This window comes from Aotus nancymaae, unplaced genomic scaffold (assembly GCF_030222135.1).
Source record: "Aotus nancymaae isolate 86718 unplaced genomic scaffold, 86718_ANA_hifiasm-v0.15.2.pri h1tg000021l, whole genome shotgun sequence".
Classification (NCBI taxonomy): domain Eukaryota; kingdom Metazoa; phylum Chordata; class Mammalia; order Primates; family Aotidae; genus Aotus; species Aotus nancymaae.
This window is the reverse complement of record NW_026988433.1, coordinates 27032935-27052792: the sequence shown is the minus strand read 5'-3', so window position 1 is coordinate 27052792 and position 19858 is coordinate 27032935. Positions and strand designations below refer to the sequence as shown.

Here is a 19858-nt window from a genome sequence, read left to right as displayed (position 1 = left end):
TCATCTAGACTTTCTGAGTCATAATCACTAAAACAAGGGGTTGGAAAATGACCCCCAAGGTTTTTTGAAGATCTAGGATTCTCAGATCTGAGTAGGATTCCTTGAACAAGGAGGAAAGGAATTTAAAAGTATTGATCATGGGACTATCTGGTTTCTCTCTGGGATATGTGTGTGCATGCACACCCATGCTTTACCTTGGGAAAGGCCAGGATTAGAAATTCCTAAGGAAAAGTATGTGCGTAAGCCTGAATTGCTAATACTGTTTGGTGTGTGTGCTCTTTCCCTCCATCATGCACAGGGACCCTAGGTTGAAGAACTTGGTGCAGGGGAACTGTCAGCCCCAACATGATTGCTCTTTTGCTTACACAAATGAAGCCATTCTTCTAGGCTCCTGCCTCACTGTTTCCCTGCACAACTGCTTTCAAATTCTAACCATTTTTCTCCTCCATTAGGGAATTCTATGATTTCATAGAAAGCTATGTGTCTTATCACTTCTGGGAAGACATCATGAGACCAAGAGGTCACACTACACCATGGAACCCAATCCCTAGGCAAGAGGCTCACATTCCAGGCCTTGTAAAGATGACATTTCATTTTGAGAGCTCTGGGGGCAGGTGACAGGAAGAATCTGGAGAGGAAGTCAATAAGGTTAACACAAACCCTTAGAAAAATGTGGCCCTCAAACCAGGACCAATTTTTCAGCCATGGTCTGACCACCACTCCCAGGACCTAGGCACCTTCAGAGCAGCTGACTTCCAGTTCAATTCCCTCTCCAGGGGCCAGCCATTTAAGCAGGCTCCCAGTATAGTAGCAGTTAAGTATGAATTGCTTTGACTGTAGCATTGTCTAAAATCTTCACATTTGTTATTGACTCCCCAGGAATGGACACAGGGCATTGCACACAGTAACTGTTCAGAAAATACTCACTGGAAAAACAATGAACAAATAAACAATACTCTCCAGAGACAGGAACTGGCATCCCTACTTGACAGATGAGGAAACTAAAGCCTAAATCATCAAGAAACTTACCCAAATACTCCCATTACTAAGGGGCAGTGCTGTAATATCTAACTCCAAAGCCACCGCTTTTAACTTTGACTCATTTGCACACAAGTGCTTAGCAGTTTACAAAACTAAACACAGAGAGTACTCTAAGTGTCATTCAGTACTTTAAGCAGGCCTGTGGGTAGTACTGCTACCCCATTTTACAGTTGAGGAAACAGGGTTAAGTGGTTTTCCCAGTGTCAAGAAGCGAGTAAGCCACACAGCCCAGAATTTCCTAACTCTACAACCAGTGCTCCTTCTAGAATAATCCAACCACTTTGCCAGAAATAGATGCTGAGATTCCACTTCCTATTCCTATGCAGAACTGCTTTGACCAACTATTTCCTCCTTATTATATTAACTACAAATAACTATAGTCAACCAGAGCAAGAGGTCACTGGGTCATGGCTTCCAGGGGTCTCTCAAAGGATGATGGTGACTAATGGCTGCCGCCATGATCTGTACCCAGAATCTCAACACCAGAGCAACTCCATCCTTCCAAGCAAGGAAACAAGTCTCATCACACGCTCCTCCACTGATAGCAGCAACAACAAAAAGTCATTCCCATGCTTTGTCCAGGGACCTGGGATAAGCCACTAACGTCACCAGCGGCCAATTGGAGGGCTCCTGCTGGTGCTGGGAGTACTAAGGCCATTTCATAATGAAACCCATGCGGCGAGCTCCGTTTATTTTGAAACTGTATTTGCTTATTTTGTAGACGTAGTCAAAAGGACATTCAGAGGGCTCCCTGGGAGGCACTTGAACCCTGTAGGCCAGGAGAGCTTTCTCCAGCTCCAGCAGCAGCCAGCAATAATACTCTCCGTGTGAGCAAACTCCAGCACTTGCTATTTCCCAACAGCAAGCGCCATCCCCATTTCGGTCAGCTTCCCAGGGCCATGGCTGGTTTCAGGGGTGGGAAGGTGGAGAGGGAGAAGTAAGAGGCAGCGTGGAGAGTGACAAAGAAGTGGCCAGGAAAAGCGTTCCAACTCTAAAATAATTTAGGGTCCTGCTAGCAAATCAAGCAAAGTGACTTGAATTTGGGCTCGTGAATCAGACAGACATGGGTTCAAATCCCAACTCCACTCCTCACCACTGGATTACCTCGGGCAAATTACGGAGTTATTCTGTGCCTCGGTTTCCCTATGTGGGCAATGATGTAAATAACAGTGCCTCCCTTGCAGAGTTGTTGTAAAGATTGAATTTAAGTGATATCAGGCAAAAATATGAAATACATATGAAATTGCTATGGTGATGATTTTAGACTATGAGCTTCCTGAGGACAGGCACTGTATCCTAGTCATCTCATTTCATCCAGGGAGGAAGAACAACGTTCAGTGTATCACAGGAGATCAATAACTGCTTGTTGAATTTAATTGTTTGAACTGGACTTAGAGCTCAAGCAAAGAGACTCTTCCCCACGGCCTGCCAGGGTAGGAAGTAGCTGCCTTATTTCCAGGCTGCGGCTTGGAGCGGGTTAAGCCTCGACAAGGCTGCAAGGCCCAGGCTCTGCGTATCAATCAACGAGGCAAGAGCTTTACCTTAATATTGCAGTTGTCATCGAGCAGTATATTTTCCAGCTTCAAGTCCCGGTGGACCACACCGTTCTGAAATGAGAAGACAGAGGGAATTGAATGGGAGCGGCTGGGATGAGAACAAGAGAGAAAAAGGAAAGAGGAGGGTGTGCAAAGGGAAATGTCTGACAGATTAAAGAAACGCGCCAGCCCGGTGGTCTTTGCCTCCATCCTTCAGGCTGCTCTCCCTGTCTTGACGTTCACCCGCCAGCAACCGACCAGCGACAGGAGAGCATTAGTCACTTGCTGTGTGGTTAAGGGAAAAATGACTGGAATCTGTTCTCCCCCAGAGCCTGTAAAACAGCAGGGGGATTCTTTGTCGGAATGTAATTCCACTGTGTGAAAGCAACATAATCCCAGGCAGTGGCAAACAATGTCTGTCTGGGATGGGATTCCCAGGGAAGAAGCAGATTTCTCTGCCGGGGACTCAGAGTGTGGGGCTCACAGGCCTTCCCTGTCTGTCTGTGTGCCTGCCTGCCTACCCAATGCTGGAAAGACAAATGGGCCAATCTATTTCAACCCAACCTGATCTGTCCTGAGGATAACATTTCCTAAGCAGCCTGGAGAGAAGACTGCTTTCTACTCAGCTGGATTCAGTGCTGGGTGAAAGGTGGAGCGTGAGAGCAGACCAGTGAAACCGTGACCACTGGCCTGACCAAAGCAGGTGGCTGCCATCCTGTCTGACCTTTCCATTCAGGCAAACCCTGGCAAGGCTGGAGGCTGAACTTCAATGACCAGCAGCCAGCCAGCTGAAATACGAAAAGCAGTCATCAACCAATAGGCTGTCGGTCTACATAGCAGTAACCTCTAGCCTTCTCAATTCTTTTTTAAGACCTGATTATCTTTATAGGGGATGGATGGGCATGGGAAGAGCAGTGGGCCTGAAAGAACTGGCTATTTCAGGCTGAGTGGACAAGTAGCGGGGGCCTTGAATGATTCTGAACAGCATTCAGCATAAAGGACATCCACAATCGAAGCTGCTCTTTTGAGCAAACCAACAGGCATATTTACAGCTCGTTCTTTCTTATTTTCCTTTTCATTTGACCATTCTTAATATCTCCAAAAGCACTGCCCAGAGGGAAGATGAAAACATGTATTTCTACTACTCTTTTTCTAATTCAAGCCTACAAGAAGGTCTTCTGAATGCAGAAATGAACAAAACCAAATCTTCTGGAAGAAAGATGCGGACTACAAGGTACCTGATTCTGTTTAGCTTTAAGTATCAGAAGCAGTTTATACATTGCTGTATTCCTGGTTTTCATAATAAGATGGAATGAGTCTAATAAAGCCTCATTCATACAGAATCCAAGTGTTCACACACTTCAGATAACGAAAACACCATCTCTATGGTGATTTACAATGATACCTGATGATGAAATACAAAATATTATACAATTCAAATCATAAGCACCTTTTGAGTCAACAGAGAGAGGTCAACTAATGTTCACATGTGTTAAGGGCTTTAGATTTGAGTAGCTGTCTTCTAATTACTTACAGAGTCACTCTCAATGAAACACAATATTTAACAAACCACGAGGCCCCATGTTGCGATCACTTGTATGAAGAAGTTGACTCTGTTTTGGATGCCCTATTGGACTCAAGTCACATTAACCTCAAAGTAAATGACTGTTCAGGGTGTGACAGATCTGGAGAAAGTCTGAATGAGATGAAAATCATGGCCAAAATGATTAATAAGAATAATGGCTGAAACATGGCTTATAATTATCTGTGTACTTCATTCCTTTTCCAGAAACCAAGAGTGGCTCTACTGTGGCTTTATTATTATTAATAATAATATTATTATTATTATTTTGGAGATGGAGTCTCACTTCATCACCCAGGCTGGAGAGCCGTGGCAGCACTATAGCTCACTATAGCCCTAAACTGCTATGCTCAAGGGAACCTCCTGCCTCAGCCTCCAAAACAGCTGGGACAACAGGTGTGCAGCCTCATGCCTGGATACTTTAATTTTTTTTTTTTTTTTTTTTTTTTTGAGACAGCGTCTTGCTCTGTCACCCAGGCTGGAGTGGAATGGCATGATCTCAGCTCACTGCAACCTCTGCCTCCTGGGTTCAAGCAATTCTCCTGCCTCAGCCTCCCGAGTAGCTGGGATTACAGGTGCCCACCAATGCACCCAGCTAATTTTTGTATTTTTAGTAGAGACGGGGTTTCGCCATGTTGGCAGGCTGGTTTCTAACTCCTGACCTCAGTGATCTGCCCACCTCAGCCTCCCAAAGTGCTGGGATTACAGGCGTGAGACACTGTGCCCGGCCTAAAAATTTTTTTAAAGATGGATCTTGCTGTGTCGCCCTGGCTGGTCTTGAATTCCTGGGCTCAAGCAATCCTCCCACCTCAGCCTCCCAACTAGCTTGGATTATAGGCATGAGCCTGGCTGTGGCTATCTTCGGAGCACATCCTGTTGAGGTGCACTGCAATAAGATGTATGTGTATGTAGGTAACCTATGCAAGAAAAGGTACCCAGAGTGTAGAGAGGTTTCAAGAACATTGCTCCCAGTAATTCCACTTCTGGAATCTCTCCTAAGTAAATTATTCACAGGAGAGGAAAATATTCATATATAAAGATACTGATCACTATTTGTAATAACCAGAAATTAGAAACAGCCTCAATGTCCAACAATGAAGAATTACAGAGAATTGTTAATAATACAGAAAAATATTTAGATTAACATATTAAGTAAAAAATCATGACACAAATAATGTAAAAATGAATCCGGTATGGTACCATAGATTGGATGCTGGAACAGAAAAAAGTCATTGGTGTCTCCATTTTGACAAACGTACCACAGAAATGTAAGATGTTAATATTAGGGTAAACTGAGTGAGGCATAGGAACTCTCTGTACTACCTTTGAAACTTCTCTGTAAATCTAAAATTATTCAAAATTAAAAGTTGACATAAAAATAAATGTGAGGAGGAGGAGGAAGAAGACTGAAAGGAAACAAGCAAGCAAAAATGTAAAAAATGGGTTAGCCCTGGATTCCAGAATTGTGGGTGACGGTGATTTTCTTCTTTCTAGTTTATAAATTCTCCATACACACTACCATGAACAGATACCACTTTTATAATAGGAAAAACATCATATAGTGCCATAAAACATATGCCTAAAGCAGCGGGCCAGGCACAACCGTACCTTATGACAATAGTGCACGGCCGAGACGATCTGCCGGAAGAAGTGCCGGGTCTCCCTCTCACTGAGGCGCCGCCGCTCACTGATGTAATCATACAGCTCCCCTTTGCTTGCATATTCCATGATGATCACAATCTTATCTTTGTTCTCAAACACTGCAGAGGGAAAACAGCAATACACAAACACCCTGTTTAGCCAACAAGCTCACTTATGCTACAGAGAATGAGAGAGAGGACAACGGAGACGTCGCCAAGCAGAGGACCCACTGACCGGTCAGAACACAAATGAGCCAATTCAGCATCACGAGGCACTGGGCACGCTGTCCCACCAGGTGGGCAATGGTGTGTGTCACGCCATTGTTCCTGGACATGCCTTTGTCACGCTAAGGGAGATGTGGTTCTCTTCTCTGAGGACCCCACTTTCCTTGTCAAGATCATATCCACAACCCTCTCCCAGAACGGCTCTCCTGTAGACAGGATAATGGGTAACAACAAACATGACTAATAATTTATTAACCATTGGATATAGACCAGGTACCCAGCCCTGACAGAGCCACTCTGATCCCAAAACGGGTGCTCAATCTTGTCATCTCTTTACATCTTCCCATCGCAGGCAAACAAAACCCACAGCTGCTAATGTGGCCCACCAAGTCATGCATGATCACATGGGCCCTTCTCAGCCCTACTACACCTCCATTCCATGTATTTATTCTGTCTCCCCCAGTCGAATGTAAAAGGAGGTTGTCCTATTTCACTCACTGGTGTATCCTCAACACCCAGGACAGTATTTGGCACATAGTAACATATTAGGAGCTCAGGTAATATTTATTAAATGAGTAAACTCAAACTATACAATTGCATTTTTGAACATCAATACTCAATAATAATATAGCACTTACTAGGCACCAAGCTTGTGTGTAAGGTTTTAAGTACCTCACATGTACTGACTCATTTAAACCTTAACAACAAATGATCAGGGAAATATCTGTAATTTTACCATTTGAAACATGAAGACACTGAGGCTGAGAGAGGTTAAGAAACTGGCACAGTCTGCAATCAGGCAGTTTGGCTTCAAAGATCAAGTGCAGAACCACTAGACCAGACGGCCTCCCAAAGAGCTGGCTGGAATCCACAGGGCTCTGGCCCCAGCATGGATGGGGAACTGTAATGCCACAGCCTGCTGTTTGTCAGGGCTGCTGCTGTTGCTATCATCTCCAGCGGGTTCCCTGCCACCAGGTCCAGCCCCTTCTCACTCAACCTCCACATCACCAAGGAAACAGTCTTCTTAAATGCTTGTAAATGCTTCTCTCTCCCCAACTCTGATGCTCTCCAGCAGTGATGTTCAAACTCAGCGTTCCAGGCAGATGGCCAGGGGTCCATGCATGAGGCAGGGAGAGGGGTGGCCATGAATGACAGGCTGTCCAAAGCCACTCCATTGCCACCTGTTTCATACTTTGGGCTTTTACATAAGATGTCATTTGAGCAAAGACAAAATAAGTGATATTTATTTTGAAATCCATCATCGCTCCTAAGGGATATGGCACAAAAAGCTTTGTAGGGTACCCAATACCCTCCATGAGGGTCCCCTGCCTACCTTCCTCGATCTCATCTACTTTTCTCCCATTTCCATCAGGCCCCCTATGCCCAGCACTCTCATTCACTAGCCAAGACTGTGCTCAGACGTGGTTTCCACAACGCCCCGCTTCTCCCTCTTACTGCACTAGTCAATACTTGCCTCATAGCACACACACACTGTGTAGGTTTATTTCCTGGTTTACATATCCATGTCCTCTGCCTAGACTGACAGAGAAAAGAAAAAAAAAACAATAGTTTTGGAATCAGATACTCCTAAGTAGGATCCCTGGATATGCCCCTTAAGGGCTGTGTGATTCTAGGGATGTTCCTTGCTCTCTCTGGGCCTCAGTTCAGTAAACTATAAAACATGAATAATATTAGCAAGTACTTAGAACTGCTGGGGCCGGGCACAGTGGCTCACGCCTGTAATCCCAGCACTTTGGGAGGCTGAGGAGGGTGGATCATGAGATCAAGAGTCGAGACCATCCTGGCCAACATGGTGAAAGCCTGTCTCTACTAAAAATACAAAAATTTGCTGGGCGTGATGGTGGGCGCCTGTAATCCCAGCTACTCGGGCGGCTGAGGAAGGAGAATCACTTGAACCTGGGAGGCGGAGGTTGCAGTGAGCCAAGATCACGCCACCACACTCCAGCCTGGAGACACAGCAAGACTCCGTCTCAAAAAAAAAAGAACGTTAGCGATTATTGTTGCTATCAATATTATTTCATCCCAGAGCCTAGCACCAAGGCAGACACACATCCAGTGGAACCTACCCCAGGCCTGGGTCCCCAGTCCTCCCACACCTTGTCACTGGCTGCTAGAAGCTCAGACCCCCCCAGTTCCTTTTTGGCTCCTTCCAGTCCAGCCAAACCTCCCTGATAAAATGAAAGGAGAAGGAGGAGGGTAGGGAGGAGGAGGAGGAGAGAACATCCAGATAAAATTGGCTGCTCCAGCGTCTGCTGGCCTCAGTGTACCCTGCAGCTTTGGCTCCTGCCAGAGATTTCAGCCTGTTGTGCACTTTTCATTAACAATAAACTCTGGAAACTGGAAACATCCTGACTGCCTCGGGATGCATGGCTCAGGCCCCAAAAACGAAAGAATGAATCGGCCCTGGAGAGGGCAGCGGATTTTCTAATTTTAAAAAGGAGGATGTAGGAAGATGGAAAGTACTTTGACAGGTAAATAAACAAGAAGCCTCACACCCCAAAGAGTCTGGTGCATCATTAAAGAGGCCAAAGCCTCTGGCCCTTCAGTGACTGTTGGAAGGTGTGGGCAACTTGCCTCACACAGACAGAAGGGCTGTTTCAGTGGCTGGATTCTTCCCTCTCCAACTGGCTGACTTGGTATCAAGGAGACATATACACAATTCAGTTCAATTACAGCCCAATACACCAAATAGTTTACTAAAAAGCTTCCATCAGTAAGTCCTACTGATCCTTTCTCTACAATATATCCTGAGTCTGGCCGGGCACGGTGGCTCATGTCTGAAATCCCAGCACTTTGAGAAGCTAAGGCTGGTGGATCATTTGAGGCCAGAAGTTACCAGACGGGCCAACATGGTGAAACCCCACCTGTACCAAAAATACAAAAAATTCGCTGGGTGTGGTGGCGGGCACCTGTAATCTCAGTTACTGGGGAGGCTGAGGCAGGAGAATAGCTTAAACTCAGGAGGCGGAGGTTGCAGTGAGCTGAGATCACACCACTGCACTCCAGCCTGGGCCACTGAGCAAGACTCTGTCTCAAAAAATAAATAAATAAATAAAAATAAAGTAAAATATATCCCAGCTCTATCCACCTGCCTCACCTCCAAGGACACCCCTTCACCCCTTATCCCCATCCTTACTGCTGGCCAGCCTTTCACACTTGCCTCCCTGCTGACTGCATTTGGAGGGGTCAAGAAATAGCTCCAAATGCATATTCCATGGAGTAATCGTTCTGCAAGATATCCTGAAGAAAGAAAGGATTCCATGGTCAAACACAAGTCAAACGTTGATACTTGATTTTCCTCTGAGAGCCTGGTTTCCTTAACTCGGAGTTCTGCGAGTTGATTGGGCCATTTCAATCCTCCTGTTGGCATCCAGAAGAACTCATATGGAGCCAGTGTGGAAAACACTGGATGAATGAGATTATATCCAAGGGATAAAACCGGACCCTCACTCTCTCGGGCAGGGCCAATGAGCCGCCTGATCAGAGAACTGTCCAAGCAGCCAGGCCTGGCTCTGGGACACCATCCCCTCATTCCCCATAGGGAGCAGCCCAAGTCTCAGGGTCAAGGCCCTGTCACTTTAAATTAATTGAGAGCAAACAAGATTTCTAGACTTCAAGCATCAGTGTTTCATCAAGGAGGCCAGGCATGTTACAGATGAAGCTTCCTGAAGCCTTTCTTAGTAACAGTGAAATTTGCTGTAGGCTTACTATGTGCAGACACCATGCTAATAAGCATTCTGCATGAATTACATCATATGGAATTGGTACTATGAGGATCCTTGTTTTATAGATGAGAATACCTGGGGACAAGGTGAATATAATTCCCATAACTACAGAGAGCACAAGGCACAGCCAGCACTGGGCCCAGCAGTCTGACTGCTTGCTGCCCCCAAGCTCTCAGCCGCTCCATTACTATTCATACATATGAATCCCTCTGACCCTCGGTCTCCTCATCACTCCAATGAGACTAGTAATAACCTCACAGGTCTATCGCCCTCAGCACAGTGCGTCTGCCAGTGCTCAACAAATGGAAGCTGTTCTCATAATTACTTCATCTGCTACTTAGGCAGCTCAGGCAAAACAAAACCCTAAGACTTTCCTCTCCCTGCTGGCATCACTCTTTAAAACATGTTGTGGCTGCCGCAGAATCACAGCATTTTCGAGCAGGAAAGGACCAAAGAGATCAGGTGTTATTTTTCCAGAATAGTCCAGGATTTATAACGTATAACAGCAAGGCCTTGGGAATTAATACTGAAGAAAGAGCAGCTTTTGCGCCCTCGGCCCAGTGCTCCTTTGCCCATGCTCAAGGTGACAGGAATACTCTTGGCCATTCTTCTAGCAAAAAAAGGGCTGCTTCCCTTGGGCACTTTTACAACTGGTTATTTATAAGCCCAGAAATCTTGTCTGTGTTTATGTTATTAGTCACTAAGCAAAAGCTTATTTTCCACCAGTTGGGAAGGGTTTCCTTTCTGAAAAATGAAAACCTGTGTCTCTTGGCCAGACAGTTTTACCCAGAAGCCTGGTGGCTCCAGAATGGTAAGGAAAACCATGGCCCTTGACATGCCAGGCCTACCAGGAAAATTAAATCCCTGAATAGAAACTTAGCTCAGCCTGAGTCAGCCCACAGTACTGGAGCCACGGCCATGTGGTGCAGAGCCTGGATTTTAGCACAGCAGAAAGCACCTACTATGCAGGTGGCATTGGGGGATACCGAAAGAAGACTTTTCCCGGTTTGGAGGGGGAGGAAAGGCAGGCCAGGTAGAAGGGTCAGCATGAGGAAGGGAACAGGCCAGAAACAGAACCACCAGCAGCTGGCAGGGCCTGGGAATAGCAGGAGAGAAAGAAAGAAAAGGGTGATGAATAAAACACAAGACCTTGAAGGCCCAGAAGGAGCTGCAGGTGAGTCAGACAGGCAACCAAACACTGCCGAGAACAATATAGAGACAGGAGCAAGGCACAGGATAGCATTTGGGATCCTGGACCTACGCAACTGTTTGGGTCTCGATTTTTCCAGGAGACTTCCCAGACAGGGATCTCTCCTTCCCTAGAAAGCTTGTAATAAAAATAGTTAACATTTATTGAACAGTTACTACATGTCACGGATTAAGACGTTTATTCCTCACAACAATCTTATGCAATAGGGATGCATGTTATCCCTGCTTTATAAATAGGGAACCAGGGCTGAGCACAGTGGCTCACACCTGTAATCCCAGCATTTTCAGAGGTCAAGGTGGGAGGATCGCTTGAGGTCAAGAGTTTGAGACCAGCCTGGTCAACACAGAGACCTCATCTCTAATAAATAAATAAATAAGGCACCAGCACTCACATCAAGAAACAGCACTGCTAGCCCCGTGCAAGTAGCCCTGCCATGTCCTCTTTCTGTTATTAATCATCTCCTCAAATATACAGATACACCAATATTATAAATATGAGGAATATGAATCAAAATCATAGATGAGTTTTGAAGTTTTAAAAAATGGAATCATGTAGTATACCTTCTTCTGTGATGAATTCAACAGACTGTTTGTGAGAATAATCTACATTGCTCAATGCTCAAAGCATCCACTGGCCACATGAGAGCCAAAGTCATAGACTGTTCATTCTCATTGCTCTAGAGTACTCCATTATATGAACGTATCACAGTTTATTTATCCATTCTACTGTTGATAGGCATTTGGGCTGTTTCCAGTCGAGGGCTGTTATGAACAGTATTGCTGTGGACATCCTTGTGCATGTCTTTTGATGCATATCTGGACGCATTTTTGTTGAGTAGATACCCAGTAAGATTGGCTAGCAAATTTGTGCAACTCAAAAGTGCGTGTACTTGCCGCAACTCTCCACCACCTTTCTCCATCATCCATTTCTGCTTTTCGCATTATATGCAATAAAGGTTCTCCTTCATTAAACGGAGCCAACTTCACTGATTTTTCTGAAATAGCTTTATTATCAGCCTATTTGAGGCATTTATCTGAGCATTTTGCTACGTGTTAAAGGGAATACAAAAGAGAAGAAGGCACAGTCCTTACCCCTAAGGAGTTGCTTTTGAGTGGGAAATGACCAGTACTCATAAAATAATTCAAGAGCTAACCTGTATGGTAGAGACTTCAAGTACCTGGACAATCAGATAGAAAGATCAGTGAGGTCAACCAGAAGGAACTTGAAAATATTTCTAGAGAAAGCAGGCATGGAACTGAACCACCCAAAATGACTTGGGTTTTGCCTTTGAGATGATTTCACCATTGTTTCAACATATCCTAGAATACCCGAACTCTCCTTTTTCTTCGACTGTTCCACAGGCAAGCCTTCCTTCTTCCCAGACACCGACTTGAATTATTTTTCTTGTTTGCTGTTTATTTTCCATTTCAAAGGAGAGCAGGGATTGGTTGCTATAGCAACAGCTACTTCTCCACATTAATCCTGAATTTCATCAGATGTTCGGTTTGACAGTCCCGTTCTGCGCTCTGATCATCCAGCTTTCACAACAGGCTAATGACAAAGCTCCCAGCGATTGCCTCCTGCAGCTCTCGAGGTTAATAACACAACTTGTAGAACTTGAGAAAATGTGTATTATAAAAACAGGGCTCTGGCCTGAGGGAAACGCTGAGGAGAGAGGAGATCCTGGGATTTTAAGCTTCCACTGGCCACGTGAGAGCCAAGTACACCGGGCCATTTAGGAAGAAAGAGATCTTGAAAGTGGAGAGGTTGAGGACCAATTTTAAAAAGGGAAGATTTCTTTCTGTAACCTCCAGGGAGGAAGTGTCATTTGCTGAGTTGTTTGTTTGTTTGTTTGTTTGTTTGTTGTGATAGGGTATTACTCTCACACAGGAGGGAGTGCAGTGGCATGATCTTGACTCACTGCAACCTCTGCCTCCCAGGCTTAAGTGATTGATCCTACTGCCTCAGCCTCCCAAGTAGCTGGGGCTATAGGCATGTGCCACCACTCCTGGCTAATCTTTGTGATTTGTTTTTTTGTTTTTTTTTTTTTTTGTTAGAGACAGGGTTTCGCTATGTTGCCCAGGCTGGCCTCAAACTTCTGAACTCAAGCCATCCGCTCACCTCGGCCTCCCAAAGTGCAGGGATTACAGGCATGAGCCCCGGTACCCAGTCCATATTTTGGTTTTAATAAAAAAGGCCTAGGGCCTAGGAGTAGCCCCGTGAGAATTCTCTCCACACCTTTGCCTTCTATCAGCTCCGTCTCCTACGTGACATCCAGGGTGCTGCCATTCCTTCCACAGCATTGCCTCCCTAGGCAGCAGCACTTTTGTCACTTTCCCAAAATCTCAGACTGAAGTACCTTCCCACTTCTCAAGGGTGCTCTTTTATTAAAGGTCAGTACAATCCTCACAGAAAGTAGCTTATTTTTCACTTCAAAAATGAAGTGATCTTTTCTTTGAAAGAACTGTCTATAAACCAATGGAGTCATTTAGTCAATACAGATTCATTCTTCAAAACTTTCCTCCCTAGAACTCAATTTCAAACACCTTGTGGGCTCATGGCTTCATTAAATGGTCCTCTGATCTCTTAAATCTGAAAGCCCAGGGCAGTGAGGATGAGAAATTTAAACTGGCATCTCCCTGACTGTCAATAAATCGGTCCAAGTTGATTCAGTGTGGTTCCTGGTTTGCACAACAAAAGGCTTTTTGGTTCACTCACTGTCTTTTCTTGAACCAAAACTCTTTTTGGATGTTGGCTGGCATGCTCGAAGAGAACCATAGCCAACGAGGCCACCCACTGCCAGCAGTGGACTCCATGGAAGGCAGGAGAAATGGTTAAGAAAGTGTAAAGCCACCTGCACAAGTGGGTATGCGGAAGCCTTGCCAAGACACATCCGTACCTGCTAGGATTAATAGTGACATTGGGGGCCCAATATCCAATCCTAGGAAGGCAGGGGACATGACCAGGATAGAGTGAGGAGTTGTGTGGGAGAGGAGACTTGACAACAGCACGCCGGACGAGCCATCGGGCTCCACCCTCCTTCCACAGCCATCCCTGGGGAGCATTTCTAGAAACCAAGCAGGGCCCTAAGGTGGCAATGGGCTCTATCAGCCATCACCACAGGCTCATGATACACACTCCACATCACCCACACACTTCACAACCTCCCTGATGATTCCATTGCTCTGTCTCAGCCTTTGTGTCATACACAACACACACACACACACTCTCTCTCTCTCATACACACACAAAAACACATTCACACAATCCTGAATGTGAGAAAGCCCTGGCAATTGATCAGAACCTCTCACAACTACCCCAGGCAGAAGCAAGGGCTCTTGTACTTGATGCCATGAACTTCTGAAAAAAACATGCTCCCAGTTCTGGCAGTGATGGGGGTAGAAATCCTTCTGTGAAGACAGCCTTAGTCTTCCACCCCTAGAATCCCAGCAGAGGGCTTTGGTTCAGGGGCTCATCTCACCCTCACCACCTCACCAGTGTGGAACGGCCAGGCCCATGGTCATCACACCTCTGGCTCCAGCCACTTCCCAGCTGGGTGTCCTTGGCAAGTTACTTAGCCTTTCTGTCCCACAGGATCGTCCTCTGCTAAAGCAAAGCCTCTACCTTAGGTCACATTGTGAGTATTATCACAGCACAAGGCAGCAAGTGTATGCAGAAGTGTTAGCAGTTCCTATTCAGTAGCAAAGGGAAACAAAGGAAGACCAAATCCAGAATTATGGGTGTGCACTGGCAGAATCCACACCCAAGGCTACATTCATGCCCTTGGGGTATGTGTGACGGGTTGGAAGTGGGAGAACAGTGGAAATAGTGAACGAACACTCAAAGACCTCAAAGGACTTGAGTGGCCCCCAGTTAAGGCTGAGGTGAAGGCAAGCCTAGCTCTCTTCCATTCTTTGGTCCCCAGGACTATTCCAAGCATGGGTGTCACTCTCTGAGTCATACCTACCAGCCACACCTGCTGTCAGAAGTCATGATGGGGAGCACTAATTCCTCAAGTCAAAAAAAAAAAAATCCCAGATTCCACAGGTTAAAAGTTACAGACCATCTAATCTGACCCCCCTTTCAATATCCAAATCCCCGCTGTTGTACATGGCCATTGTGGAGGCCCCTTTCTGTGTTCTGTGAGCCTTCCCAAATGCATGCTGATGACTGCCTGTGCAAATTAAGGAAGCTATCCCAGTTCATTCCGAAAGACTCCATACTAAAGGCAATGGAGGTTTTTTTTCCTTTAAAAATTAGTGTCAAGTATAAGTAGTAGTATTTAAGGCACTAGAAAATACTGAATTCCAGGAAACCCAGGAGGGAGAGGCAGGACAGCCTGGGAGTAGCGTTAGTGTGTAGTTGTTTTGCTTCTGATCTCCAACCTCTAGAAAAATGACTTGGGTGTAATCAAAAAAAAAACAATGAAAATAATAACTTGAAGGTCAAATAGCTAACTTAATAGGAAACTCATTAGAAATGTGGCTGGACAGGCTCACAGCTGAAGATCTCGTTCACATGATTACAAGTGAAGAGAACTCTCCGGTGCTGTGTTGCGAACAGGGGTGAGTCCTCAATTTGGATCCAGTCTGCAGGGACTTCATGTGAAACTTGTGAATCTAGCGGCAGAGGGAGTGTGTTAAAATGCTCAACAATTTGCCGTGGGTTCAGAAGAGTAAACACAAGCATAATACACTGCTTTGCCAAGTACAACAAACTGTTTCATGGGGCTCCGAGTCTCTGATGAGGGCAGCAACCCAACAGCTAACTAAGTAAACCCAAGCCCAAAGGTATCGCTCACGGCTCACTGGTGACTGCTGCCAGACACACGTTCTTCCCTGGAATTCACTGATGATAAATGATCAGACCAAGACAAGTTTCTAGAGCAGGCTCCTTTCCTCTTTGTTGCAGGATTAAGCCTGTATTTCTCAGCCTTGTCAATTAAACTGGAATCTTTGGGGATGAGACCCAGGCATCAGCATTTTTTACAAACTCCTCATGAGATTTTAATGTGCATCCATCATTCAGAATCGCTGATAGGCAAGCTGGCCTCAATCTTCTCTTCTCCAACCTCCCAACAGAAGTTTCTACTCCGGCCAGAAAGAACATCTCACTGATCCCTAGACATCACATCAGGAATAATCAATTCCATTTCTCGAGTGTGGCCCTGGCACTGTGCTTAGCAATTTTATTCATTAGCTCATTTAATCCTACATTATCTATAAAGTAGCTAGCTACTGGCCCCATTTTATAGACAGGGAAACTGAGCCACAGAGAGCTTAGTCACTAGCCCAGGGTCACACAGCAGTAACTGGCAGTGCAACTGGCTCATTCAAATCTAATCCTCCATGGATGACAAATCATATTCATGCCCTACTATTAGGCTGGTGCAAAAGTAATTGCAGTTTTCACTATTACTTTAATGAATGGTTCCTGAAACAAAAGTGCTAATAGAACAGTACCTGGAATAAAAGTGCTCAATAAATTGTAAAACACATGAATGATTCAATGGCTAAATAAGCAAATGAACGACTGAGAACAGTGGGTAATGCTAAGGACCACTGATCTTCTTAGATCAATTCAGCCATTCCCTGCCTTCAAAAGAACCTAAATCAGGACCTGCCTGCAAATCTTCCTGCCTGAGAACCCTGGATTAGCACAGTCGTGTCTGAGAAGAGAAACATAAACGGCCTATAGGTATTTCCAAATAACTGATGCTAGAAATACAGCCCTGCTTTTGTTTCTAAGGAAATACGAATCAATTATTTGGGAGGTTTTGTTTCTAACCTTCTAAGGAGGAGTTTTTCTAGTACAGTGGGGTTGTTAAATTTGGGTGTGCATCGGAGCTGCCTGGAGGAGTCATGATTCCTCTGGTGCTAAAACCCACCCCTGGAGTTTCCAATTCAGCAGGTCTGGGGCAGACTCCAGCTGATGCTGTTGCTGCTGGTCCTGGACTGCCCTTTGAGAACTGCTGTTTACCAGGTCATGCCATTCTCAAGAAATGATTTTTCCAGGGGCACAGGATGGAGCAGCAACATTTTCTGATTCCAGGACCTCTGCTGGGTTTTGCAAAAATGTCTTATACAAGCCCCACTGCCCCGGCCACAAGCTGGGGGTCAGGGCGGCAGCTTGGGGGAGTGGTGCAGTATATAACGAGGAGCCCCGTCTCTTGATTTCTCTTCTGCTTCTCTGGATTTTTAGAGCAGTGATTTTCGCCAGGAGTGATATCCCCTCCCAGAAAGACCTATCCAAATCTCAGGAAGCACAGGTAGCTTACAAAAGCACATTGTGGTGCCATGTCTCTAGGAAGATGAGAGGAGTTTTAACTGATAGTGCACTCATCCAAAGTGTCTTCATGGTGGGAATTCAGAGAATGTTTGATAATACAGGCTTATTATAACTTATCTTCTTGTGGTCAGCAGGCTTAAGGCTCACAGGGTCGGGGCATGAGATTCAAATGCTTATCAAAGGAAGTGTTTGTCTATTTCATTTGTTTTCAGGTTTGAGAAACATTTGCAATGGATGAGAGATCACAGTCAACAAATGCCAAAGAGGCTTCCTACTTTGTCCCAGAAAGCCGGGATCACCCTTACCTGAAATAGGAGAAGTGATGAAGGGGTCGGCCCATTCCAGCATATCACAATGCAAAGGGCCCTGAAAGAGATGCAATCTCGCACGGCCAGGAGGACAGATTTCCAGAAACCAAACCAAGGGTGTAAAAGGAAAGTCACAGGCTGAATCTCCCCCATCCCCCACCCACCTCTTCAATTTTACATGTGGGACTGTTGCCAGATGGGATGCTAAAGATGTTTGTTCTCAGTGGTTTTGCAGATCAGGTCTCCTAGGCTTTCAAAGGGGAAGTGGGGGTGAGACAGCATGCCTTTGATGTTTGAACTTGGGTCCTGAAATCAGAACCTCAGGCAAAAACTGTTTTTATCTCTTCCATCCTAGGCAACCCAGTTGAAAGCTCCAGAGGGCACTTCCTTTTCAGCTGTTTTTTCCATATTGTCAATTATCTCCCTGCTGAGAGAATGGAATTCCTTTGACTGGAAACAGGGGTCCCTCTCTGAGATGGTGCCAGAGATTTCTTTCTTTTCTCTTGATTAGGCTCTCCTTAGTATCACACACTGAAAAGTGTACATCTATCCTCTTTTATTTACTTAGCATTAGAAGCCAGTTATGTTTGTATTTACACAGAGTTGACAAATTTGAGGGTTAATCACCTTCACCCACAGGTCAATAGGAGAGTTAACCCCAGGGTTTGCTTCAAGAAAGACACATTTGAAAGGAATTATTTTTGAGATTTGGCAAACAGTGGAGTTGCTTCAGTGAAGTCACAGATTCTATAGGCCTGTGGGTATTGCGATTATATATAAATCAAATTTTCACAGTGTTCTGCAGTTTAGAAAACACTTGACCTATGAGTTTAACAGATTTGAACCCCAACCTTCTTCCTCAGATGCTGGCAGAAGTATTTTCCAAAATGACTACAAAGCTAGGACTTAATACTGTCAGATATGTAAGACAGCAACCTCTATGAAGAAGGAATTCTCCATATCACAGGGTCTAGAACAATACTTCCCGTTAATTAGGGGTCTCTGCAGACCACCAAGTGACCTGGTTCATATTGGAAGCATCGAGTTCCAAGTGTCACTGCCTGGGTTCAACCCTTGGATCCACCACTTATTATTTGGTAACCTTAGAAAATGGACTTTGCCCCTAAAGCTGCATAAATAGGGATCTTAACATTTCCTATTTCCCAGATATAAGGATTAAATGAGATAATACATGCACACCTCCTAGCTCAAGGTAAACACTCAATAACTCCCAGCTATTATTAGTACTATTTTATTGTATTTTATTTATTTTTGTGAGATGAGGTCTCACTATATCACCCAGGCTGGACAACAGTGGCACAAACTTGGCTCACGGCAACCTCTGCCTCCCAGATTCAAGCGATTCTCCCACCTCAGCCTCCTGAGTAGCTGGGACCACAGGCACGCGCCGCCACATCCAAATAATTTTTTGTATTTTTGGTAGAGACAGGGTTTCACCATGTTGCCCAGGCTGCTCTCGAGCTCTTGAGTTCAAGTGAAGCCAGATGATCTACCAAAAAGAGGGCCAGTGAAACAAGCTCCTGTCCCCCTTGGAGCCGCCACTTAAGGAGAGGAGACAGAGCGTCAACAAAGTGAACAGATCAGGCGGCTCCTTTTGGACTGAGCCTTGAGCTAAATGACTCTTGAGTAAGTGATTATTGAATGAAAACCTCAATGAAGCAGAGACTAAGCCCTTCAATATCCTGGGAATTCCTAGTGCCTAGAATAGCACCTGGCACATAGCAAGCACTTCATTAGCATTTCTGTTCATGAATAAATTGCTTTTTCTCTAGAACTAGCATTTCAATATCACTGGTTAGTACAGCTCAAGATGATGCCTTCCTTTCATGAAATCACAGACTTGCTAAACATACAGGGTTAGGCACATCATGGCATTGTCATGTTGCTGTCGCTGTTGTTGCTGTTACTGTCACTATGTGTGTGCATATCTGTCTCTTTATTTTAATCATAAAGATCTTTGCTGAAGAAGACATTGTCAAGTTCTTTAATAGCTTCTATTTATCTGGCTAGTGTCCAAATGGCCACTTCAGTGCCTTGGCATTGATTTCTCTTTAAGCAAATTAATGCATTTCTGCACCAAGCTAAGGCTCTTGATTGGCCTGTCAACCAACTGGCTTCCAGATAGAAGGTTCCCCTTCTCATTCTGTAAGTAGCAGGGAGACCGGCAGATGGGCTCCTAGACTCGGATCCCACCACCACTGCTGTCACCCTCCTTGCACCTGCCACACCCTCAGGTTGCAGCAGGGGCATGATAGAAATGGC

The 19858-nt window shown here is 45.2% G+C and overlaps 1 protein-coding gene across 1 annotated transcript in view; it reads right to left on the bottom strand.

Moving 5' to 3' along the window:
- The window catches only part of NUAK1 (NUAK family kinase 1), a 75183-nt gene that overhangs the window by 17410 nt on the left and 37915 nt on the right, over positions 1-19858 (bottom strand). The window contains exons 3-4 of the mRNA XM_012469183.3: positions 5767-5918; positions 2583-2648 (exon numbers count right to left, since the gene is read on the bottom strand). Coding sequence (XP_012324606.2) covers positions 2583-2648; positions 5767-5918 — 218 coding nt within the window. The remainder of the gene's footprint in view (positions 1-2582; positions 2649-5766; positions 5919-19858) is intronic.